We start from the raw sequence: 27,128 nt of genomic DNA on the forward strand, positions 1-27,128 counted from the left end.
TGTGACAAACATTCTAATTATATTTTTATTGTGTTCATGAATTCAAAAGCGATTCATAATTAAGACAATTGCTTACGTTTTGATTGTGCACACATGTGTAATCTAACATAATTAACAATCACAAAGATGTTGTGAAGTTTATGGAGTTACAACTACTTTTTCACGAAATTAAAGACACTGAAATAAAAGTGGAACCTAATTCGTGTGCAGAATTAAAACTAACAAACCCTGTCCTGTAAAGTGCTCCTGTATTGAGCCACTGCCCACCAAAAACTGAAAAACACTATGAGGGGCCAAACAGGCCAGAACACAGAAAAATATATGATTTATGGCCTGTTTGGCCCCTCGTAATATACGGACCATGTAAGAGTTTTGAATTGTCTTTCGAAATCACCCTTAAATGCTATCATATATCGGCTTGACTTACTACAACTGTTTCACTTTCACTTCAGGAAATACCAAGCTGCTGTTTTCCACTTCCTGTTCTGTTAAAACGTATTATCTGTTTATAATGAAAAAACACAGTTTTCAGTACAAGTACTTTTATTTTCACCTTAAATGTAAAAGTTACTCTACGAATAAGATGATCGTGCTAATGATTTTCGCTATGACTCGGACAACAGACTCGGGTAAGTGCTGCAATCTCGAAGGCGATCAAGAGGTAAAACAGGCTGTTTAAACATATTTTGGAAAAGTAAAAATGCCATGTGTTATTATACAGATTGTTTATTAAACTAATCGGAATCAAGAAAAACAGGACACTTGTACTCCTGTACTATCAATATTGTATAGTGACTAAAATCAAAGATAGTATTTTAAAGCGAACGTATATACCGAAGGATTTTTAAGGCGCATGCGGATAGCATTGTTTTATTCCATATGCCTCCTTTTTCGAGAAAGTAATCAACGTATTAAAAATGACCAGGTTAGCCACTTGGTTTTATGGAATCGCTTGTATTTTTAAGTGAAAATGTATGCATTGTGATCATTATAATAAAAATGTTTATAACTTAGCGCACTATGTACTATAATTTTTTTTTCTGATGCATCGGTACTTCTCCGTAGTTAGTAGTTAGTAGTAATGTAACTGCTTATCCATGCAGTACTTAGTGAGTTGATATTCTTGATTTGCACCCAATATTGCCCTTCAGAAATGAGTTACAAAGTAGATCCGACATATAAAAACACTCGTTTGGGCACCACCTTTTACATGCACAGCTGATGCCGTCTGTTTACAGGGCATACGCTACATGCTGTGGTACCATAGGCGTCGTCTGGCGAATGGGACTGGCATTGGGTCAATTGCCCCCTGTCCTAAAGTAGGGGGCACCTACAACGATACTAGAAAACAAAACTCGCAGGTTAAAATGTAGTTGAACAGGGCATACCGGATGGGTTTGCGTGTGTAGGTTGCTACTGGCAACCTTAAACACAGATACTGTGTGTTCACGTGATCCGACGGGAAGCCTGACGAGGCGGTGACAGCGCGGTCATAATCTTACTAAAGCAGCTCGATAGGCCTAAACCATTAACATATACATTTAATCTAGGATACTAAAGTAATCACAAAATCCGACATAATCGAAATATAATTATAATCTTTAAACACCCCCGTGATTTCAATATATGCAGAAAAAGTACTATTACCTATTACCTTTGAATTAATTCATTCATCAATACTTTTGAAGCTGAAGTTACAGTAATGTCATCGTGTTTATCATTTAATTGTATTTTACAGAGTCTGTGTCTCCTATGCGGTCGGAGGACTGTTATTGTTGTTATTACTGCTGCTATTGGAATCTCACTGTACTCTGTGCACGTGACAATTCGGGTCCTATAAACGTATTTTTGTGGTTTATTTTTGTAATTTAATGAGAATTGAACATTATAAATAAAAATCATTCACATCGATCACTCCTACCTCAAATTTGTAGGACATGTCGACACCAATGTTTTGGATAGGCCTATATACCGCACTGGAAATATTTTCCATTTCTTTGACTTTTGACCTATACAATTGTCAAATAAATGTCCATCCATCCATCCATTGTCTCCCGCTTATCCGAGGTCGGGTCGCGGGGGCAGCAGCTTGAGCAGAGATGCCCAGACTTCCCTCTCCCCGGCCACTTCTTCTAGCTCTTCCGGGAGAATCCCAAGGCGTTCCCAGGCCAGTCGAGAGACATAGTCCCTCCAACGTGTCCTGGGTCTTCCCCGGGGCCTCCTCCCGGTTGGACGTGCCCGGAACACCTCAACAGGGAGGCGTCCAGGAGGCATCCTGATCAGATGCCCGAGCCACCTCATCTGAGTCCTCTCGATGCAGAGGAGCAGCGGCTCTACTCTGAGCCCCTCCCAGATGACTGAGCTTCTCACCCTATCTTTAAGTGAAAGCCCAGACACCCTGAGGAGGAAACTCATTTCAGCTGCTTGTATTCGCGATCTCGTTCTTTCGGTCACTGCCCATAGTTCATGACCATAGGTGAGGGTAGGAACATAGATCGACTGGTAAATTGAGAGCTGAGCCTTGCGGCTCAGCTCCTTTTTCAACACGACAGACCAATGCAGCGCCCGCATTACTGCGGATGCCGCACCGATCTGCCTGTCGATCTCACGCTCCATTCTTCCCTCACTCGTGAACAAGATCCCGAGATACTTGAACTCCTCCACTTGAGGCAGGATCTCGCTCCCAACCCTGAGAGGGCACTCCACCCTTTTCCGGCTGAGGACCATGGTCTCGGATTTGGAGGTGCTGATTCTCATCCCAGCCTCTTCACACTCGGCTGCGAACCGATCCAGAGAGAGCTGAAGATCACGGCCTGATGAAGCAAACAGGACAACATCATCTGCAAAAAGCAGTGACCCAATCCTGAGCGCCCCAAACCGGACCCCCTCAATGCCCTGGCTGCGCCTAGAAATTCTGTCCATAAAAGTTATGAACAGAATCGGTGACAAAGGGCAGCCCTGGCGGAGTCCAACTCTCACTGGAAACGGGTTTGACTTACTGCCGGCAATGCGGACCAAGCTCTGGCACCGATCGTACAGGGACTGAACAGCCCTTATCAGGGGGGCCGGTACCCCATACTCTCGGAGTACCCCCCACAGGATTCCCCGAGGGACACGGTCGAATGCCTTTTCCAAGTCCACAAAACACATGTAGACTGGTTGGGCAAACTCCCATGCACCCTCCAGGACCCTGCTAAGGGTGTAGAGCTGGTCCACTGTTCCGCGACCAGGATGAAAACCACACTGTTCCTCCTGAATCCGAGGCTCGACTATCCAACGGACCCTCCTCTCCAGGACCCCTGAATAGATTTTTCCAGGGAGGCTGAGGAGTGTGATCCCTCTGTAGTTGGAACACACCCTCCGATCCCCCTTCTTAAAGAGGGGGACTACCACCCCGGTCTGCCAATCCAGAGGCACTGTCCCTGATGTCCATGCGATGTTGCAGAGGCGTGTCAACCAAGACAGTTCTACAACATCCAGAGCCTTGAGGAACTCCAGGTGTATCTCATCCACCCCCGGGGCCCTGGTGTTTGTTATTTTTTCATAACAAAAACACATATCTGAAAAAAGATTTTCACATGTAATGTAATATATATATATATATATATATATATATATATATATATATATATATATATATATATATATATATATATAAGGTGGAGTGGTGGCTCTGAGGCTAGGGATCTGCACTGGCAATCAGAAGGTTGCCAGTTTGATTTCCGTAAATGCCAATAGGGACTCTGCTCTGTTGGGCCCTTGAGCAAAGCCCTTAACCTGCAATTGCTGAGCGCTTTGAGTAGTGAGAAAAGCGCTATATAAATGCAAAGAATTATTATTATATATATATTACTGCTCAAAAACGTAAAGGAAGGTTTGCTGTGTCCCCCAGCACAGTCTCAAGGGCATGAAGGAGATTCCTGGAGACAGGCAGTTACTCTAGGAGAGCTGGAGCTCTGTTGGCATTTTCTATAGAATACCAGAATTGGCAGGTCCACCACTGGTGCCCTGTGCTTTTCACAGATGAGAGCAGGTTCACCCTGAGCACATGTGACTGATGGGAAAGGGTCTGGAGAAGCCGTGGAGAACGTTATGCTGCCTGTAATATCGTTCAGCATGGCTGCTTTGGTGGGGGGTCAGTGATGGTCTGGGGAGGCATAACCATGGAGGGACACACAGACCTCTACAGGCTAGGCAATGGCACCTTGACTGCCATTAGGTATCGGGATGAAATCCTTGGACCCATTGTCAGACCCTATGCTGGTGCAGTGGCTCCTGGGTTCCTCCTGGTGTACGACAATGCCCGGCCTCATGTGACGAGAGTATGCAGGCAGTTCCTGGAGGATGAAGGAATTGATACCATTGACTGGCCCCCACGCTCTGCTTGCCTGACCTCAATCCAATAGAACACCTCTGGGTAGGACATTATGTTTTGGTCCATCCGGCACCACCAGGTTGCACCTCAGACTGACCAGGAGCTCAGTGATGCCCTGGTCCAGATCTGGGAGGAGATCCCCCAGGACACCATCCATTGTGACATTAGGAGCATGCCCCCTCCAATGTTGTCAGGCATGCATACAAGCAGGTGGGGGCCACACAAACTACTGAGTACGATTTGGAGTTGCTGCAATGAAATTTCGGCAAAATGGACTAGCCTGCCACATCATTTTTTCACTTTGTTTTTCGGGTTGTCTTTGAATTCTGCCCTCTGTAGTTTGATAATTTTCATTTCCATCAAATGATGTGGCATCCTTTCATCCCTAACATATTACCAAGTTCAGATCAGTAGTGATATCCAGCAGGATTTTTTTCCCATTGAGATCTGATGTGTTTTTAAAGTATTTTTTGAGAAGTTAATATATATATATATATATATATATATATATATATAGAGAGAGAGAGAGAGAGAGAGAGAGAGAGAGAGAAAGAGAGAGAGAGAGAGAGAGAGAGAGATAGATAGATAGATAGATAGATAGATAGATAGATAGATAGATAGATAGATAGATAGATAGATAGATAGATAGGGCAAAAAAAAGTTACACACTGTAATATTTCATTAGATCGCATTTAGTTTTGATTATGGCATGAATTTGCCACGGTATTATTTTGATAAGCTTACGTAATGTCACATTTATTTCCATGCAGAGTTGCACTCATTTTTCACCAAGATCTTGTATTGATCATGGCAGAGTCAGTCTGCTGCATAAAGTTTTCTCCAGCATATCCCAAAGATTCTAAATGGGGTTAAGCTCTGGACTCTGTGGTGGCCAATCCACGTGTGAAAATGATGTCTCATGCTTCCTGAAACAGTCTTTCACAACAAATCCTGGCATTGTCATCTTGGAATTAGCCCATGCCATCAAGAAAGGAAAAATCCATTGATGGAAAAACCTGGCCATTCATTATATTTTGGTAGTCAACTGACTTCATCTTTGGCCACATAAAGTTTCTGCACTTCGACCTGACCAACTGAAGCAACCCTAGATCATAAGACCATCCCTACTGGTTTGCATGGTAGGCACAAGGCATGATGGGTGTATCTCTTCATCCACCTCTCTTCTTACCCTGATGCGCTCATCACTCTGGAACAGAGTATATCTGGAATCAGAACACATGACCCATTTCCATTGATCCAGAGTTCAATCTTTATGCTCTATAGCAAACTGATGCCTTTTTTTTCTGATTACCCTCATTGATAAGTGGTTTTCTAAAGGCTACATGGCTCTTCAGTCCCAGAACCTTGCATTGTCTTCACATTGTGCATGTGAAAATGCTCCTACTTTTACTATTAAATACAGCCGTGAGTTCTACTGTTGATTTTTTACGAAATGATATGTACAAAACATTTAAGTGATCTCTGATCATGATAATACAAGATTTTTCTCACCACATTTCTTCCTCAAAGATGATGGTTCACCACTATTTTTTCAGGTTTTAATAATGTGTAATAATATATATGATAAAGTATCTGCTGAATAATATAAAGAGAACATGAGACGTGTTTCTCCCTTATTGGGGCTCATCAGGTGTACGCACTTTTGCTTCTCCTTACAGGGATCAAACCTTGGACGTGAGCACCTGAGGCAAAGCCTCTGACATTGTGCCACAGCAGCTGGTTCACTTATTTGACACAGTGAAGATCGGAGTATTACATTCTTAGGTCCTACCAGGTAACGCTTGTGGTTGGTCGGCCGGTAGGCAAACATCCACTACATCCTCTCAGTTCCGAGAAGCATGTCATAGATATTTTATACCATTTCTGTTAAATAATACAAAAAGTACATGAGACATATTTCGCCCAAGTTGGGGCTCATGAGATGTACGCACCTTTGCTTCCCCTTATGATATATCTATATATATAAAAGCCAAATATCACTGACTCACTCATCAAGAAATCTCCCAAACCATGAAAACTTAGGACTTGAAATTTGGAATGTAGCTTACCCTTGGCCCATAGCTGCTCGCTAAGAAACAGTTTTAAAAGTTTCGTGGTCCAAGCGCTAAATTTCTTACAGTTTTTTAGACCCGTTTGTATGTATGTCTGCTTTTCACGAGAGAACTACTTAACGGATTTAGATCAGGGTTTTTTCTATAATTTGCTTGAACATTCTGTTGATTTTGCGACTTTCTCATTGTGCTAAGTATCATAGTTCACTTGCGGTACCGATTTATTAGAGCAAATCTGAGAGAGACCCTTTGGGCTGCTGGGAGGGGGGCGGGTGGGGGGGCCTCCTCACTCATGCGTCTGCCACGGGACGTAACCTTAATTCTGCTTAGTTAGCGAATGAGAGAACTATTTAACGGATTTAGATCTTTTTTTTTTCCATAATTTGCTTGAACATTCCGGTTGATTTTGCGACTTCTCTCATTGCACTAAGAATCATAGTTCACACGAATCAGAGACAGAGGCTGTGGGCCGAGGGGACGTCAGGAGTAGAGAGCCGGGAGGGGCCCTCCTCACTGTCCTGTTTCACTAATAGTCGTGCGAAGCCACAGGGATGGCTAGTAAGTATATATACATATACAGTATATATAAGGAAGTGAAGGTCTGTGGTACAGTTTGCATATCTGTAGCTGGAAATCCACAAAGGGAGAAAATGAATCACATATCTTAAAATAGTTTTTTTTATTCCTAAGCTTTCGACTCCTATCAGTAATTAAATAAGGTCTGAGATTGGCAATCACTGGTTTCTAACTAAGCAATTGGGCTGAACGAAAACCTGAAGCCACTGCGGCCCTCCAGGACCGCCGTTGCCTCCCCCTAAAATCATCAGCTGGTCCCCCTGGCTGCATATAGTCAGATGGAAGAAGTAGGTAATTTGTGGCATTTATGTATAGAATTTAAGGTCAGTGTAGCATAGTGGTTAAGGCTTTAGATTGTAAACTCTGAGGATGTAAGCTACAAATCCCACTCCTGACACTCTGTGACTCTAAAAAAGTCATTTCTCCTATCTGTGCACCTAGTGGAGAAACAAAAAGAAATGTGACCAGTTGTATCTCACATGTAATTAAGTTGCCTTGGATAAAGGTGTCAGCCAAATAACGTAATGTTAAATGTAAATGTGTGTAACAACGGTATTTAGGCTCCCCTTCAGGCTTGTGTTAGGGCCTGTTTTAGTCACCCTAGCAGCATGTTTTGTGTCACCATGAAATTAACTTAAATTCTATGTCATTTCTTCCTTCTTTATGCCTGCTAGTCACAAAGACATGCATTTCTAAGGGAAGAACTGTCTTTTCACCACAGGCATTCTTAGAGTCATTTGAAAAAGTTTGGGACCCCCTCTCAGCCTGCATAATAATTGACTCTACTTTCAACAAAAAAGATAACAGTGGTCTGTCTTTCATTTTCTAGGAACATCTGAGTACTGTAGTGCTTTCCGAACAAAGATTTTTAGTGAAGTTGTATGAAATTAAATCAAATGTGAAAAACTGGCTGTGCACAAATGTGGGTCCCCTTGTCATTTTGCTGATTTGAATGCCTGTCACTGCTCAATGCTGATTACTTACAACACCAAATTGGTTCGATTAGCTCATTCAGCCTTGAACTTCATAGACAGGTGTGTCCAATCATGAGATATAAAGGTATTTAAGGTGGTCAATTGCAAGTTGTGCTTCCTTCCCTTTGACTCTCCTCTGAAGAGTGACAGCATGGGCTTCTCAAAGCAACTCTCAAAAGATCTGAAAACAAAGATCGTTCAGTCTCCTGGTTTAGGGGAAGGCCACAAAAAGCTATCTCAGAGGTTTAAACTGTCAGTTTCAACTGTAAGGAATGGAATCAGGAAATGGAAGGCCACAGGCGCAGTTGCTGTTAAACCCAGCAGGTCTGGCAGGCCAAGAAAAATACAGGAGTGGCATATGCGCAGGATTGTGAGAATGGTTACAGACAACCCACAGATCACCTCCAAAGACCTGCAAGAACATCTTGCTGCAGATGGTGTATCTGTACATCGTTCTACAATTCAGTGCAATTTGCACAAAGAACATCTGTATGGCAGGGTGATGAGAAAGAAGCCCTTTCTGCACTCACGCCACAAACAGAGTCGCTTGTTGTATGCAAATACTCATTTAGACAAGCCAGATTCATTGTGGAACAAAGTGCTTTGGACTGATGAGACAAAAATTGAGTGATTTGGTCATAACAAAAAGCGCTTTGCATGGTGGAAGAAGAACACCGCATTCCAAGATAAACACCTGCTACCTACTGTCAAATTTGGTGGAGGTTCCATCATGCTGTGGGGCTGTGTGGCTAGTTCAGGGACTGGGGCCCTTGTTAAAGTCGAGGGTCAGATGAATTCAACCCAATGTCAACAAATTGTTCAGGATAATGTTCAAGCATCAGACATAAAGTTGAAGTTATGCAGGGGTTGGATATTCCAACAAGACAATGGCCCAAAACACAGTTCGAAATCTACAAAGGAATTCATGCAGAGGGAAAAGTACAATGTTCTGGAATGGCCTTCACAGTCCCCTGACTTGAATATCATCGAAAATCTAGGGGATGATTTGAAGCAGGCTGTCCATGCTAGGCAGGCATCAAATTTAACTGAACTGGAGAGATTTTGTATGGAAGAATGGTCAAAAATACCTCCATCAAGAATCCAGACATTCATCAAAGGCTACAGGAGGCGTCTAGAGGCTGTTAGATTTGCAAAAGGAGGCTCAACAAAGTATTGATGTCACATCTCTGTTGGGGTGCCCAAATTTATACACTGGTCTAATTTTGTTATGATGCATATTGCATATTTTCTGTTAATCCAATAAACTTAATGTCACTGCTAAAATCCTACTGTTTCCGTAATGCATGTCAGATATTAAAAGGAAGTTGCTACTTTGAAAGCTCAGCCAATGATAAACAAAAATCCAGAGAATTAAGAGGGGTTCCCAAACCTTTTCATATGACTGTAGTACTGTTGCTGAAGGAATGGGGAAGGGTGCACCTATGGGCAAAATGTTATTTCAGAAGGAATTTCAGTCACTAAATAAACTTGGGTGAATAATAAATACAGTATATTTTGAATGAGGTAGTTCATTTGTAGGGCGGCACGGTGGCGCAGTGGGTAGCACTGCTGCCTCGCTGTTGGGAGATCTGGGGACCTGGGTTCGATTCCCGGGTCCTCCCTGCGTGGAGTTTGCATGTTCTCCCTGTGTCTGCGTGGGTTTCCTCCGGGCGCTCCGGTTTCCTCCCACATTCCAAAGACATGCAGGTTAGGTGGATTGGTGATTCTAAATTGGCCCTAGTGTGTGCTTGGTGTGTGGGTGTGTTTGTGTGTGTCCTGCAGTGGGTTGGCACCCTGCCCAGGATTGTTTCCTGCCTTGTGCCCTGTGTTGGCTGGGATTGGCTCCAGTAGACCCCCGTGACCCTGTGTTCGGATTCAGCGGGTTGGAAAATGGATGGATGGATGGATAGTTCATTTGTTTGTTCAACTGAAATTGGTAATTGCTTTATCTGTTTCATCACCAGGAACCCATTCATTGTGGTTTTTCAGAGTGACATCTTCAGAGAATACACACTTACCTGACCACATTGATGTCACAATGCTGGATGACATTCCCTTCACCTACTTTGACAGCAGGATGCCACAGCCTTTGCTTCAAGTGGACTGGATTAAGAAGTCAATGGGCCAAGAGTTCTGGGATCAACAAATGTGGTATATTCTAAAAAATCATAACCGATTTAAGTGGAATTTGAATCTCATATTGAAGCACTTTAATCATTCAGGCTGTAAGTGCTTAATGTTGACTTACTTACAGTACTTATTTTATTTAAAGAGTTTTTAATGAATATAATGTATGTTTGAGAATTATTATATGTTAATGATTTAGTACATCACATTAATTCATTTTTCTAGCTCTGCCAATTAGTATTTGACTAGGGGGCTCCGCCCCCTGCTCGCTTCGCTCGCCAACCCCTGGCGTTGGGGCATGACAAAGAGTGAGATGTATGAATTAGATATAGAATAGTGTGCAGGTTTGGATGATGCCTATATAAATAAAAAATAGAGTGTTTGGCATAGAGTAATGTTTTATTGGAATATTTCTTTGTACACAACATTAGTAGTAAAGATGGTGTCTTGTCTTTGAATGAGTCTTCCTTGGCATGGATCATTTATAAATTTAACTTTAACGTCAGATGAACGTCGAACACGTGAGAAGGCAACATAAAGTTGTCCATGTCCAAAAACGGGCTCAGAGAGGTAGATGCCAACCTTGTCCATGGTTTGTCCTTGTGATTTGTTGATGGTCATGGCAAATGCAGGTTTAATGGGGAACTGTCGGCGTTTCAATGTAAAAGGTAATTCTAGGTCAGAACTCGTAAGGTCAATTGTAGGAATGAGAACAGTATTGTTAGCATGTGAATCTGTAAGAACTGTTGCTTGAATAACATTGTGTGTCATGGTGTTGACGACTAACCGTGTGCCATTGCATAAACCCTGTTTAGTGTTAAGGTTTCTTAATAGCATGATTATTGTTCCGTTTTTAAGGATAAGGTTGTGTTGTGGTCATCCGTCCGGGTTAATAGTGTTCAAATATTCTATGGGGAAATTCAGATGTTCATTGTCGTCATCAGAGTCAATTTTGTCAGAGCTTAGAAAGAGCCGTGTCTCTCCAGGAAGTAATGAAATGACCTGGTTATTAATGTGATTAACATTAATATTTTTTGGACATGATATAGTGCGTTGTGTTAACCACATATGCGAAAGCAGTATGGGCCATTGCCTTTTGGTGGCCTGATATGTACTCCGGTAGATGCAAAAGCAAATGAACTATTGTAGGATCTAATGCAGTTCATAAAGTTTTTACTTTCAGGCACATCGTTAGTTAGAAGCTTCTGTAGATATTCAGGATATGAATGTAAAGGAGGCAGTGTAATCTGCCCCTTTTGACAACAACATGTAAATTCATTATTTGTATTGCCAGTTGTTTCTTCTGGGAAGTTAAGTGAATGACAATGATTGCAAATGACATTCATTATTCCCAATGAATTTTCCTCAATAGTGGACTCATTATTGAAGGCGTTGTCAGCCAACTGGCGTAAGCGTTTAGCAGGTGTCTGGCGTTGATGTCCGTGACGGGCATGTTTTGCTTGTGGCGTTTGAGTGCCACGTTGTTGCATGTCCATTATTTGTGACACGCTATTTTTGAGTTTTAATTGATTCGCCTCCGCTTTGCGAAAAGTCCGTTTCAGTCTACGTCGTGCATTGTTTGTATCGAGCCTTGTCCATTTTTGTATGTCGGTCAGTTGAGCTTTCTGCTTTTGGAGTCTTGCTTGCTTGTTTTCTGGCAGGTCATATGCGCGTTTTACACGTCTGCGTTCATTTATTCTGTCTCTTCGCTCCCTTTTTTGTATGTCTGAGACACGAGCTCTTTCTTTTGAAATCGTGCTTGTTTCGATGCAGCACTTTGAGTCGTGCGCTGTATGCGTCTACGTTCATTGTGCCTGTCCATTTGGGCACGTCTCTGTAACGGGGTTACTTGAGCTTTGCTTTTTTTGATCCGAGACATTTTTTTCTCCCGGCGTTTCCGAAGCGCGTTGTATGCTCCGCCGTGTATTTTGTTGTTTCATTCGTGTTCGTGTGTTTTGTCCCATTATCCGATCCGAATCGTTTTGTACCCGTGACCGTGTATTCATGACTTGTTTGTTCCTCAGCGTGCGAAATATGGATAAGTAATAAGGAGGATCGCACTCACTGTTAATATGGAGCCTTTTCTGCAGTTGAACGGTTAATAGTGCTTTATTGTAAGGAGATCCATCTATGCTGCCTAGTGTGAAGGTGTTGAGATGACGTACAGTATGTTTAATATGGACTTTTCCTTTAGATATGTGGCTTTGGGTGCCACTTCTTAGCATTCTCGGTTAGTAATATGGATTAGACTGTGAATGTGCGTGTCACCTTGTTTAATTGTGCGCGTCACAACTTTACATTTTTTGTCACTTGTCTTTCGGGGCCACCGTAACATAGGGCCATAAATGGATGCTGGCTGCAGGTAGATTTTGCTAAAAATGTTGGGAAACTTTTGATCACACACAGATCCAGTATAGGAATTCAACTGAAAAACAGAAGTTTGTTGAAACAGAAACCTGCAGCCCCAAGGCGATCTCAGGGACTGAAATTGAAAACCACTGTTAACATAGCCTGTGAATTTAAAGCATTCCATTATCACTAATGTCCAATAGGTGGCAGTAAAAGACCATTAAATACGAGGGGGTGTCAAGCTAAAGTTAGGAAATGGTATTTATTAGAAAATGGAACGGAGGACACTGCGGTGGGTTGGCACCCTGCCCGGGATTGTTTCCTGCCTTGTGCCCTGTGTTGGCTGGGATTGGCTCCAGCAGACCCCCGTGACCCTGTGTTCGGATTCAGCGGGTTGGAAAATGGATGGATGGATGGAACGGAGGACAAGGCAAAACGTTTCATTCTGCTGGAATCCAGGCACGTGCAGGCAGGTGGCGCAAGTGAGAAGGGTGGAAACTACATTGAGAAATGACATGAGCAGTTCGTTCCATTTTCTAATAAATCCCGTTTTCTAACTTTAGCTTGACTCCTCCTCGTGCAAGAAAAGGCACATTAAAATTTAAATTGAAAATTCAAATCATATTTTTTAAATACAAGGCAGCACACTCCCTGTCTGGACTAATAACATTAACCTGCCTGCCACTATAAATATTACCAAGCTAAAAAATGAACCCCTGGTCATAAGTTAAAATATTTTAGGGCCATCATCTTTGTCATGTGTACATATGAAACAGGTCACCACTCTGTAGCTCCAAGATTAGTGAGTATAACTACTTTAATTCATAATGTCTGTTTTCCTTAATTTAAATACGGACCTCACCTTGAAACTTCATATTAAGGTTATTAATATAGTTAACGAAAGCCAAAATCAATATTGAAACTATTATTAAAAAAATATTTTCGTAAACTGAAATAAAATAATTAACAAAACCGAAATGAAAAACTAAAACTAAACGAATTTATTAAAGTAGCTGGGAAGATTAACTGAAATAAAATAATAGTTTACTAAAATATTTTTAGTTTTCGTTTTTGAATGAATATTCTTGTCGTTAGTCTTTAACCCTTGTAAGTTTTAACTCTAAAACAGAAAGTCATCCGCCACGAGCCGCCCGCACGTATTCATCCAGTGAACGGCGGCTGTGACTGTGCGGTGACAGAGCGAGCTGAGTGCGGGTGAGTAAAGCCTGTGAAATAGAAAGCGATTTACTTGCCGCCTTTCTTTGAGCTTGTTGTATATCAAGATGTAATTCAAACGGCTGAAATCAGAATGTGCTGGTCAACAAAACGTTTACCATATGGACGGAAAAATCACGAGTGAGTAACGTTTCAGTTTATTTCTCAGGTGACTACTTTTTGTTGACAGCAATTCACCTGCCACTTCGCACAGGAGAAATCGTTTTTACTTTCTCATATACAAAGTATAGCAATCATGAAAAAATTCGACCTCGATATTTTGATGAATCTTGACGTTATAGACCTCACAAAAATACAGTTTTTTTGGAACTGTGTGTGCGTGGGTGTGTGCGTGTGTGTGTGTCTGTGTGTGTGTAATCACGGTAAATCAAAAACGCAACTAGATAGATGGATGAAATTCGGCATGTGGTTGTAACACCACAATTGTAGATCTGTATTAACTTTTGGGCCAAATCCATCACCCGGATACTCGATTTTTTTTATTCATTCAGCTGCAGAGTCCGATTTATTCAACTTTACTTTTATAATAATTGTTCAAAATATTATTAATTTGATTTGATTTGTTGTCGATGGTTCCTTGATAATATAAAAATATAATCTTTGTCTTGCGGTTTACTCCTCAAATATCCATCCTCATATCTGAGTATGCAAGAAAGTTTAGGGGATGCCACTCCCGGTTTTTGAAAAAAAAAACGGCACTGATCGAGAGACTGACTAGGTCATCATACAAGATCAGCATATTGTTGCTGACCAATCACTTTTGCTTTAAAAACATCTTTTAATAATGAAGTGATACAAACAAAGGTAGGTAGGCGAAGGGAGTCTGCCAAGTGATTTTATATTTATTCTATATTTATTAATTTATCTTTTTTAGTTCATATTCACAACTCAAAATACCTGATATTGTGAAAGTAATCCATTAGCAGAATTATATTTTCAAATATTTGGCTCCCTTTTTTCAATGCTTTTCTCTCTCTCTCAAAACAGATAATTGAAAAATCATATTCTTTTTGTTCTTAACATCAGCCTTACCATACATATTTCATACCAGGGATTTTTCCTGCCTTACCTCCAAACCTGCTGGGGTAGGCTCCAGGTTTCCTGTGAACCTGCTCTGGATAAACAGGTTTAGATAATGTATACTGTATATTGTTCTTAATCTCAGATGCTGTCTCTGTCGTTTTATGCTTGTCCGTACTCCTTTTACCTGCTCTTGCTCTGCTCATTATGGGTTTACTGTCCTTTATGTTGGGCTACTCAAGACTCACTGCCCCTGACCTTGACACTACATGCTTGATTTTCTTTCCTTCCCTCAATACAGCTAGGTGGGGTCAGCACACTGATTCAAGTGAGCCCTGTTCTTCCTAAGCCCCCGTGATTTTCAGGAGAAAATATTTTTAAAATTATAACATTGTGTAAAATTGTTCATATTCAGTATGTAGTTTTGACTATGCTTGTTTTTATCAGACAAAAATAAAACCAGATAGGAAACCATGTAGTGTAGTAAGCTTCCACTAACATTAAACTCGTATCCAAATCTGTTAAGTGTACAGTTCTGTCTGATTGTGACACAAAACTAAACTCCGTAGGAGCTCCATGCCATACTAAAACTAAAACTGAAACTAATAGATATAAAAATAAAATAGAAATGTCTTTGTGAAATAAAAACTAAACTAAAACTAAAAATACATGATGAAGGAAAACTAAAACTAAACTGAATTTCCAAGTAAGAGCTGAAAAAATCTAGAAATAAAAACTAATATAAAAAGGCAAAACTATAATAACCTTGCTTCATATTATTCCATTTCTCTCTATTATATTAAAGAAAGTTTTCCATCGTGTCTGCATTACTCAGACTTGACCACTTCCCTCCAGAGCACATTCAGACTTAACCACGTCGTCTTTCTGCACCACCCCGGGACTCCCTCGGTTCTAGGTAGCCCTTCAACACAGTATGTTATAATGGCGAGGCAGAAAAGCAAATTATCTATTAACAAATGTCGAATCACGATAGAAAAAGGAGCAGCAGGAGCGGATCATGAACATAAAAAAAAAGAAAATGAACAAAAAAAAAAGCTGCAAATAATAAAAATCAACAACAAAGAGAATCGTCCAATAAACAAAAAAGAGGAAAAAATCCCAAACAATATGCGAACAGAAATGAAAAAATGCAACGTTTATGGAATGTAAGTTAGAGGTAAGTTAGTTAGTTTAGTAAGTTAAAGTAATTAATATGAGGAACGTTCAACAAATCTCCGCACTTTCCTATTTTCGTTGGAAACGGTGAAGGCGGGAGGAGAAGTAACTGGGCATTAAAAAATTGGTATGACACTGGGAAAATTGCACCACAAAGGAGGGTGACTATGTAAAAAACTGATGTGATTTGTTTTTGAAATTCTTCATAAACAGAGCTAAAGTGCGGAAACTTTTTGAATGTCCCTCGTAATATTGTTTTTGGAGGTGTTAATGTAATTTAATTTTCTTATTTACTTTTTATTACGTTTTACTTTTTTACTTTTATTTTTTTACATTTTTACTATGTTTTATTATTCATTGGTATTTAAAGTAGACAGTTGTAGTGAAATACTCAAGGAACTGATTTTCTATCTATAATAACTAAGGACCAAACCATCTTCCTGCCGTGCCGCGCATACTATTCTGTACACCATCTCTTGAAATACAATTGCTTTCTCTAACAGAGGCGCGCCCAGACGCCCTTCGAGCAACTCAGCCATGATATAGCGGGTGACCAGCGCCCGCCCTTGGGGGTTGGCAGGTGAAGAGAGCAGGGGGCAGATCCCCCTAGTAATCAAAAAAATAAACCTGTTAATAGATGAATCTCCAGTACTAGCCAGCTAACAACAATCCAAAAAAAAAATATCTTTCATACACTGCCGGTGTGACTTAGGCCAAGCTTATTAGTGCTAGGGTTGCCAGATTAGAAAATTAGAAATACGGGACATTCTTAAAATCTCTCTCTATATTACTTTATATATAAATTTATACATGCCCCCTACACACCCAGATCAATATCCATCCATTTTCCAACCCGCTGAATCCGAACACAGGGTCACGGGGGTCTGCTGGAGCTAATCCCAGCCAACACAGGGCACAAGGCAGGAACCAATCCCGGGCAGTGTGCCAACCCACCGCAGCACACACACAAACACACCCACACACCAAGCACACACTAGGGACAATTTAGAATCGCCAATCCACCTAACCTGCATGTCTTTGGACTGTGGGAGGAAACCGGAGCGCCCGGAGGAAACCCACGCAGACACGGGGAGAACATGCAAACTCCACGCAGGGAGGACCCGGGAAGTGAACCCGGGTCTCCTAACTGCGAGGCAGCAGAACTACCACTGTGCCACCGTGCCGCCCACAGATCAATATATTATATAAAAATAGAGACATAAGTTAAAAACATAAAGCAAGGAAAACAAACGTAAAATAATCCATCCATCCATTATCCAACCCGCTATATCCTAACTACAGGGTCACGGGGGTCTGCTGGAGCCAATCCCAGCCAACACAGGGCGCAAGTCAGGAAACAAACCCCGGGCAGGGCGCCAGCCCACTGCAGGGCACACACACACGCATACACCAAGCACACACTAGGGACAATTTAGGATCACCAATGCACCTAACCTGCATGTCTTTGGGAGGAAACCTACACAGACACGGGGAGAACATGCAAACTCCATGCAGGGAGGACCCGGGAAGCGAACCTGGGTCTCCTAACTGCGAGGCAGCAGCGTTACCCACTGCGCCATCATGCCGCCCAAGTAAAATCATTTGAAAATTATTTAATACAAGCTAAAAAAAATTCTGTAAAAGTGAAATCATGTGAAAATATTTATTTAATGCAGACAACAGAGAAATATTATCATTATTTAAAACAGGCAGTTAGAAAAAAAGTGGGCTGTGACAAGTAGTAAGGACGCACTTTGTCAACAGTCACTGTATGTTGCAATGCTGATCCAGAACTGCACAGCAGCACAGCTGGAGAGCAAAACGGTAAGAGTGTCACTGTCCTCAACCAATAGCAACTGAACAAGTCACAAACACTCGTGTCCTCATTACATTTCGGTTATTTTCATCAAGAGAATCTGAGAAAAGAAAGTATAATTACTTATAAAGTTACAACTAAGTACTGTTAGAAGGTAGTAAAAATATATTTTTTTTACGAAATTAGAAAATGAATTAAATACGGGACATTTGGGTGTCCCTGAAAGGTCAGTACAAGACATCATCCAATAAACAAAAAGAGACAAAAATCCCAAACAATATGCAAACAGAAATGCAAAAATGCAACGTTTATGGAATGTAGGTTAAAGGATAAAGTAATTAATATGAGGAACGTTCAAAAAGTTTCTACACTTTCCTATTTTCGTTGGAAACAGTGAAGGTGGGAGGAGAAGTAATTGGGCATTAAAAAGTTGGTATGACGCTGGGAAAAGGAAGGTGACTATGTAAAAAAGTGATGTGATCCTCCCACAGTCCAAAGACATGCAGGTTAGTTTAATTCTAAATTATTCCCTAGTGGGTGCATGTGTGTGTGTGGGCTGGCGCCCTGCCTGGGGTTTGTTTCCTGCTTTGTGCCCTGGGATTGGCTCCAGCAGACCCCCGTGACCCTGTAGTTAGGATATAGTGGGTTGGATGATGGATGGATGGTTTTTAGCTTTGGTTCTTCTGGTCCTAAATGGACCTTTGTTTCTCTGCCTTTCCCTGTTTTTAAGTGGAATATACCATAATATTAAAGATCCAAGAGAAGAATGTGGAGCTTGTCTCATTTTGAATAAAATTAAGGACTTAGCTTAGAAATCCTGCATCCGACTTTCCAATCACATAAATGAGGGGACAGATTCTACTTCCAGGTAACCCCTTAATTATGCTGCAGACCAGTACAAGATAGAACTTTCCTTGAGTATCCCAAAATAAAAAAGCTCCCATTATAACAGTATGTACTGTATTTTCTTATGTTTTAATTCAGTGCACATTTATCAGTCAGTTGGAGGCTGTGAGGCAGATCATTATGGAAACAGAAAATCATTTTTATATCATGGATATGATGGGAAAGACTTTATAAGTTTTGATGTAAACACACTCTCTTGGACTGCTGCTGTACCTGGAGCCATCTTTTACAAGAGGAAACAAGAAGCAGATTCACAAAACCAAGAGGTGGAAAGACATTATTATAGGAATATTTGTTATAATTGGCTGGAAAAGTTAATCGAACAGGGGAGCAAGATCATAGAACAGAAAGGTAAGTCACGTTTTTCTTTTCCAATTCATGTAAAAATATCATTTACTTTCTTATTTCCTTTATTTATCTAAAGCTAGCAGGTCACGTTTCAGAAGATATGTATTTATAGTAGAAATGTAGAATATTATATTTTCCAGTAACATACCAACAACAAGTCACCATACCACTACAATCCAAGTATGTCTTTTAATGTCTATGGGGTCTCAATAACTTGGCCCATGCCATTTTCATTTTTTTTAATAATATGCTTAGACTTAAATCATACAAAAACTGTCTGCTCTCTGAAATATGGAATAAAGAATATTGGGTGTCAATTTTTTTGTCAGTTTCATGTTATTTCACGGAAACTTGTGATTTTTTTTTTTTATTCTTTTGGCTTTGCATAATCCTGTTAATCAGTTCACCAACCCTACTCCTTCTTTTATTATACTTTATTAATCCCAAAGGAAATTACTTGGTTTTTCGCATACCCCTTGGGGTCAGAGCGCAGGGTCAGCCATTGTACAGCGCCCCTGGAGCAATTGAAGGGCCTTGCTCAAGGGCCAATAAGTGTAGCATCTCTTTTGGCAGTGATGGGGATTCAAACCGGCAACCTTCGGGATACCAGCGCAGATCCTTAGCCTCAGAGCCACCACTCCGCCCCACATCACTGTTTTCAATGCCTTCTATTTGCATCAAAAATCCAGGTCATAATTCCTTAACCTACAGGTCCCTGAATGGATCTGTTCTTCTGTACCTCTGGTACCTGATCTCTTTCCTTAATTCTCTTTACGAAATCCTCTGATAAGTGGTTTGTAGTGTTGTGCAGGTTTTTAAAATAAATAATCACATCCCAAAACCATGCAGATTCATGGCGCTGCTCCAGGGTTGATTGCGGTGCTTGGCTTATCACATACTCACCTGCAAATGCGAGCAGATCAGTCAGGTGCCGCATTCACACCTCGGAGTGGGTGGAGGATGACATCTGTGCCCAGTCAGGCCATATGAAGGAACCTGCATGGCAGAGGGAAGAGGAAAAAAAAAAAAGAGGAAAAAAAGGACAGAGAGAACAGAGAAGGAATGAAAAGAAGGGAACAGAGATTAATGCGAAAGGAAGAAAGAGAGAGTGAGAGGCAGGATATGAGAAAGCCCATGCTAAAGAGGAATGGATGCTGGTGTCCAGGAGTGAGCCTCCTTGAGACGAGCCTGGGGCTGCAGCAGGGGTGCTCTTATTGAGTGATACTGGGGAGTAGGAGCGGCCCGTGATACAGGGTCTCCCACAGACACCAAAGGACTAGCGGTGGGAGACGTGGGTGTGGCTCAGCATGGTGCCCGTTGGATGCCGAAGGACAGGCAATGGGGATCAGAGCCAGGTATTTAGGGTTGACTGTACCTATCGGAAGGACGTTTCCTCTGGCTGCAAGGTCCAGACAGGATAAGCGGCGGTGATATGTTTTGGAAGGAAGCATTGGGGCTTATGGGCCTTTAATTGAATAGTCTCCTGCCTGTGATTTTAACCTCAGTTTTATAGATTATTTATGGCTTATTTATAAGGGCTTTTTAACATCCACTTCAGCACTTCTTTTATGGATTATTTATTGGTTTGTATAACTGCACAATATTTATATTTTGTTCTGGATTATCTTATATATAAACATCTATACGTGGAAGTGTATGTGTCTGTCTGTCTGTCCAGCCAGGAAGTGCGAGACTACAGCAATGAAGCTCAAAGAGCCAACAAGGTGGCCCCAAGTTAACAAATCGGAAGAAGAAATTAGTATGAGGCTACAGCATGAAGCTGAAAGAAAGCGACTCCATCGCCAATGTGAAACAACCAATGAAAGGCAAATTTGCTTAGCCGCTAATACACAACCGAGGCAAGCACATCGGTAAAATGAAACCTCGGAGAAGAGAGAAACTCGCTTAGCCATTGATAGGCAAGGGGAGGCAAAACAAAATCGCTGAATCTGCATTTCAATATTCTTCTGACGATGGGCTTTTTACAGCACGGGCTTACGCAGCTAGCTATTAAATAAGAGCACTGACACTTTTTGCACCAACCTCTTGCTGAATGTATGTGTGCTAATTTGCCCGGCTCCTCTCTTTTCATGACGATTGACGGTTTTAGGTTGAAGAAGTTCCCGGCAGCGACAAGGAAGTGTGGAGCTGACCCAAACAATCACAAGTCCCCATATCACTACAGCCTATGCACTGCCTATTCCTCCTGCCATCAGATGTGTTGAAACTCAACTACTCTTCCTAGTTCTTGCTTCCTTAACTGTGGAATGAGCTTCTCATCCAAATTACTCCAGTCCAGTGATGTTCAGGTGCACTATCATACCTGCCTCACACTCTCCACCTTGCACTGTGCTTTTATTGCTCTTTAATTAATATTGTTTTTATCAGTATGCTGCTGGAGGAGTATGTGAATTTCCCCTTGGGGATTAATAAAGTATCTATCTATTATATTACTCTACTTTCCCCTTTTGTATTATTAATATGTAGCCTTTGTCAGAATGCCTCAAATCTCACAGATTTACCACTGTTTATAAAGTATTGTACTTTATAACTTCTCCCCACCTTCCCTTCTACATGTATAACCTCGGGCAATTAGGTGTAGTAAAAGACAAGCAGGAGTTAAGCTACAATTTAAACAATGTATTATTGATAATATTCATAAACTAGACATTAAGCCCGCTACAATAACGGGCGCTAGAATAGTAGTGCATAAACATTAGTAGGAACAGTCTATATTAAATGGCAAAGGACCGTCTATTTTCTGTTACAGTAATACTGGCTTGTATGTGGCTGTAATATGTGTCACTGTATTGTGTGCCTTTAATTTTCTCTCACAGTAATACGTCTCTCCAGCAAATATTTTAATCTGTGCTGGCGTGCAGCTGATTACTGTATGTATGGCATCTCCCCAGCAACGGATTTTATGTGCACGAAAATAAATCTACTTTTAAAAGTCATCCTATTGTAATATCATGAAAATTTGTATATTTCGGAAAACACTTTACCGGGCCAAGTTTGTTAATCGCAAATCTGACATCCTCAGAGTGAACACTTGCACAACAACAAACACTAATCCCACCTCTTTGGGGAAGCCGATCTCCGCGTCTCAGTACCTGATTGGATTTTTCATGTGTTATGTTTTAGGTCTTACCTCATTTACCGAAATCCGATTGGATCGGCCGCGCAATATTTTATAGGTCCCGCCCTCTCTGTCTTGTGTGATGCGTCAGGCGGCCTTTGAAGCATCGCACCGTGCCCCGCGCATGCGCACTTCACCAGAAGACACACACACACGGACACATGGACACACACAGGGATTTTATTAAAGAGGATAATAATAATATGCAAAGTACATTTGAATATTGGCAAACATACAACCTGCTAAATGGTGATGTGTACTTTCAGGTGGCACACAGACTTGTTAGTTCCTTAAAATGTCTCTAGCTAAGTCCTCATTTATGGTCCGCTTTCTTCAGCACAGGCCGCATGCCTGTCTCAATATGGCTGCCAAGCTGTGCTCTTCATTGTCTTGTCTTTTTCAGTTCATGATGTGTGATGGCATTTCATCAATTTGGTAAGAGACAGAGAGAGAGAATGAGGTAAAGCAAGCAAGTTTATAGGTTTTCTGTCCAACCCCTACAGCCAATAGTGCATTAGGGTATGTGGGAACCAGCCGGACACAGACAGGTAGACATGTTGTTTTCACCACACACACGTTTATTTACAATACTATTTACAAGATATTGAGCACACCCCAGTGCCTCAGCACCAATCACCCCTTTAAGTCCTGGCCAACACACACAATGCCTTTACTCTTCAGACTGCCTCCACTCCTCTCCTCCGAGGTCCGTCCACTTCCACCCGACTCCATCCTTGAATGGAGGGAGGCGACCCCTTTTATTCACCTCCAGATGGGCTCCAGGTGCTTCCTGATAAGCCTCCACCGGCACACCCCTGTGTGGTGGAAGCACCGGCTGTGTACCCGGAAGCCCTCCGGGTGTCCCTGATCCTCTTCCCCCCCAGCACTTCCGGGTGTGGCGGAAGTGCTGAGGTCTAAGGATCCCAAGGCATCGGGGCACCCCCTGGTGGTGACAACGGGCCCCTACAGGGTTGAGCTTCCCAGCTCTGTACCCGTGGCCCCCAACACAACCAGGGCGGTCGCCTATCTTCACACCTGCCCTCCAAACCATATGTTAAGGTAAAGCTTGGTAGTTAGGCAGCCTGGCTTTCCAGTGGGGGTTGACTGAGAGTCCTGCAGAGAAGTATTGGCCAAACTTGTTTGAGGCACGTCCTCCAAACCCTGCCGTAAAATTACAAAGAGACTCATTCTTAAAACGGGGGAAGGGGTCCTTAAACCATCAAACCATTGCTGTTATTATCTATAATGTAATAACATTAATATTACATTGCTTTGTCTAAGTTACAAATAAAGACATACAAAATATTTATCAACTTGTATGCAAAATTTCACATCACAACACACATTTAAGGCCATTTCCAAAAAAATAATGCAGGGAATGAAATGGCTAAGAAGTTTGTACTAACTAGAAAGGGCTTCTGATTAGCAGACACTTGGGAGTGTTATTACACAACACATACAGTATTTTACTAAGATAACTCAACTTCAGAAGAGGGTTTTACTTTTATATATTATTAAACGTTTTTGTCCACATTTGTACTATTTCATTACAGCTGTGCCTAAAGTGATGGTGTTCCATAGAAAATCCCTGAACCCTGTGAGAACGGACATCATTTGCCATGTGACTGGATTCTATCCCCCCGACATTGAGGTGAACTGGGTCAGAGATGGAGAAAGTCAAGTCCAGGAGGGAGTATGGAGCGGGGAGGTGTTGCCTAATGGAGATAGGACTTACCAGCAGAGAAAAATGCTAACTGTGACTGCCGAAGATGAAATTAAAAATAGCTATTCTTGCCAGGTTCATCACGCCAGTCTGAATGGAACTCTAAATGTGAAGTGGGGTAAGAAGCATTAAATCAGTCCAAAAAATAATGTGTGCCTAGTTTCTTTGGACCACCCACAAAGATTAATTTTAAAAATGATTTTTTTACCCTTTTTCCATTTTTGTTAGATCTATATAATTACATTTATGGTCTTCACTTCTGCACTCAATGTTTCATTCTTTTTTTTTCTCCATTTCTAGATTGTCCTACACAATCCAGACATCATCTGATCGCATGTGTAATGGTTGGTTTCGTTGTGGTTGGAGTCTTTATTTGGTGGTGAGTTCACAGGAAAGAATTGGTTCTGTTTTCTCTTTTAGGAAAAGCACAATAACATTGTGTGAGATATTAGGTGAGAGAATAAATTATAACCTGAAGGGGGAGGTTTGCATTTTACTACTAATTCAAATGTTTGAATCTTGATGATACAAGTGAAGTCATTTACTAGAACATGTTTTTTCACTTTATATTGTGATTTTTTACTGTAAGATAAATACTAATATAAAACATCATTTGAAAAAACAGGATTTTTTTTAGAAGAAGACAATGTCAACGAAGTCCTCAAGATGAAGCTGCTGGATAAAAGGTCAATGAAGTATATAAAGAGTGCGGTAGTGCTTTGCCAAAGCTTGACTGTAAAAAGATTACAAGACAAAGAACTATTAAATGAGACAACTTTACGAAACAGCTGGAATGACCTACCTTTCGACTTTATGTAATCTGTTGAACCATTTGGATTAGCAATTTATGAATTATTGGAACGGAGACTAAACAGTTCAATCTTGGTTTCTACAGACCAGAGAATCTGGTTTCTCACTGTCTTGAGTGTCGTTTAGGGCTTCCATGTATCTTTTGCTGAGAAGAGGTGTCCTTCTGGTCAAAGTCATAGAGTGTTGCAGGATTGGTTGTTCTTCTGCACGTTTCTTCCATCTCCAAACAGTTTTTTTTAACCTCAGCAAGAGTGATCATCAGGTTCATGGCCACCTCTTTTACCAAGGCCCTTATCCTCAATTACTTAGTCTGGACAGGCAGCCAGTCCTAGGAAAAGTCGTGGTTGTTCCAAATGTCTTCCATTTCAGAATTTGTATGCTGACCACTGTTCTCTTGAGAATCTTCAGTGCTGCAGGAATGCTTTTTGTATCTTTGCCAAGGTCTGTGCCTTGACACAATCCTGTCTCTAAGCTTTGCCTTCAATCCCTTCAACCAAAAGGCTTGGCTTTTGCTCTAACACACTTTGTCAACTGTGTGACTTTCTGTAGACATCTACATTCTAATCATGTCCATTCAATTGAATTTATGAAAGATGGACTTCAAACGAGGTGTGGACACATCTCGATGATAATCAACAGAATGGAATGCGCCTGAACCAAGTTGCATGTGTCATAGTAAAAGTTCCGAATACATGCGTCAATGACATTTTACTGTTCTGTTCTTAATAAATTTGCAAAAATTTCTAAAATCCTGTTTTCACTTTCTCATTCTGGGGTTTTGAGTGTTGCTTGATGTGGGGAAAATAATTTACATTATTTTAGGATTAGGCTGCAACATAACAAAATGTGAAAAAAGTTAAGGGGAGGGGGGAAGTGAAGGGGTCTGAATACTTACTGAATTCACTGTATGTAATATGCAGTGGATATAAAAACTCTACACACCCTTGCAGATTTTGTGAGATGAAAAAATGAAATCAGAAACTGTTTATGTTTATTAGCAATAACAATAAATTGAAGATTACGATACCTGTACAGGGAGCAGCCACGTTACCTGCCCATAGAGTTTACCAAGGCTAAGAGATCACTCCGACAGAAGAGACAACTGAGGTAAAAGCAGGGCATATTGCTTGGTTGGTAAGTGGCATAACCAAAAGAGCTTTTGTGCCGTGATGATACCTGTATGTTCGGCAATGCAGGTGATAAGGAAGTTCTTAAGTAGAGACTCCTAAAGAATATTATGAGATATATTAAGACTTCATTGCCTATTTAAAGATATTTATGGAAGTAGACGCCTATAGAATATTGTGAGATGTATTTTCCATTCTCTGTTTAAGGATATCTATGTGTGAATGTTAGGGGGCCTTATTGTCAGCCACCCTGCAATATTCTTTCACCTGTGACTCTCTCTACAGGATCCCTATGTGTATCTGTAGGTGTGATAATCTTAAGGTGCGAAAATAGACCAACCTAGTAATGGACTTGGCAAGTCCTATAAAAACCCATGATAACACAAGACTTATTGTGATTTGTTGATTCTGAACACAGCCCCATCCTTAGTTATTAAATGATGTCCACACTAATGTAACAAGGTTTTTGTTTTTTTTCACCAGATAGTTTGATTTGTTTTCACTTTCTTTGTATAGATTGCAGTTCTGCAATAAAATTGGAATAAGTTCTGACAGGATTTATCTTGATTTCATTATTTTATTACAAAAAATCTGTAATTTTGAGAGGGGTGTGTAGAATTTTATATCCACTGTAGGCAGTGGGCCTTTGTGGCTTAGAAGGTGTAGAAGAGACTGCAAAGTTGTCATTGCAAATAATATTACTAACACAATGTAACAAGCTATGACATGTAAATGGAGTGTCTGTGGTGGTGTATTGTATAAAAGGCCCAACATCTTAGGAACAGCAGTTATTTTTAGCTCCACTCTATATTAGGTGTGCACCAAGTGAAAAGTTGTCAGGAGAAAATAAGAATTCTTCTTGTTAATTCTGACAAATTTCATTCACCACTTCTTTGTTGTCATTATGTATCACCAGCTAAGGCAGCTTTTTCCAATATCTACTGGACTTCAAATGTTTTCATATGTATAACCACCACATGAGGGCAATGTTTAGTCTTGGCTACTAGAGAGACAAGTCCACCTCCTTTGACTCAAACCTTAAGACATGTGCTGACTTAATTTTGGAAGATGCTTCAGTGTATTTAACCTATATTTATCTTCTTAGTAAAACCCGACTCTAGGTACTTTGCTGTTTATTTTTTGAAAAGAGAAAAATATAAAACTTGTTTGTTTTAATGTTCCTAAAACATAATTCCACATTTTTTTTTCTTTCAAAAGAATGAAATATAAATGGTTGGCATAGTCAACTACTTCCATAGCAGAAGAGTTACAGAAACACAATTTTTTTATATAATTAAATTGTGTCATAGTATGGTGCAATTTTCTCAAACATTTGAAAATATTCATCAATATT

The 27,128-nt window shown here is 40.9% G+C and overlaps 1 protein-coding gene across 1 annotated transcript; it reads left to right on the forward strand.

Annotated features, from left to right (window-relative positions):
* Nucleotides 1-299: 299 nt before the first annotated feature.
* Nucleotides 300-25,396, forward strand: LOC114653772 (major histocompatibility complex class I-related gene protein-like). The gene is made up of 6 exons (XM_028804274.2): nt 300-629; nt 9,962-10,222; nt 18,706-18,978; nt 23,668-23,955; nt 24,138-24,216; nt 24,463-25,396. Exons 1-6 carry the CDS (start codon nt 401-403, stop codon nt 24,518-24,520), a joined length of 1,188 nt encoding a protein of 395 aa, XP_028660107.1. The 5' UTR covers nt 300-400; the 3' UTR covers nt 24,521-25,396.
* Nucleotides 25,397-27,128: the final 1,732 nt, after the last annotated feature.

Source organism: Erpetoichthys calabaricus, chromosome 6 (assembly GCF_900747795.2).
Source record: "Erpetoichthys calabaricus chromosome 6, fErpCal1.3, whole genome shotgun sequence".
Taxonomy (NCBI): Eukaryota; Metazoa; Chordata; class Cladistia; order Polypteriformes; family Polypteridae; genus Erpetoichthys; species Erpetoichthys calabaricus.

Bases quoted from the DNA above. Each gene is read 5' to 3' on its own strand.
- LOC114653772 (XM_028804274.2), top strand. From the start codon at position 401: ATGCTATCATATATCGGCTTGACTTACTACAACTGTTTCACTTTCACT. The intron at 23,956-24,137 runs GTAAGAAGCATT...CTCCATTTCTAG, and splicing joins AACTCTAAATGTGAAGTGGG to ATTGTCCTACACAATCCAGA. The intron at 24,217-24,462 runs GTGAGTTCACAG...TTGAAAAAACAG, and splicing joins GTTGGAGTCTTTATTTGGTG to GATTTTTTTTAGAAGAAGAC.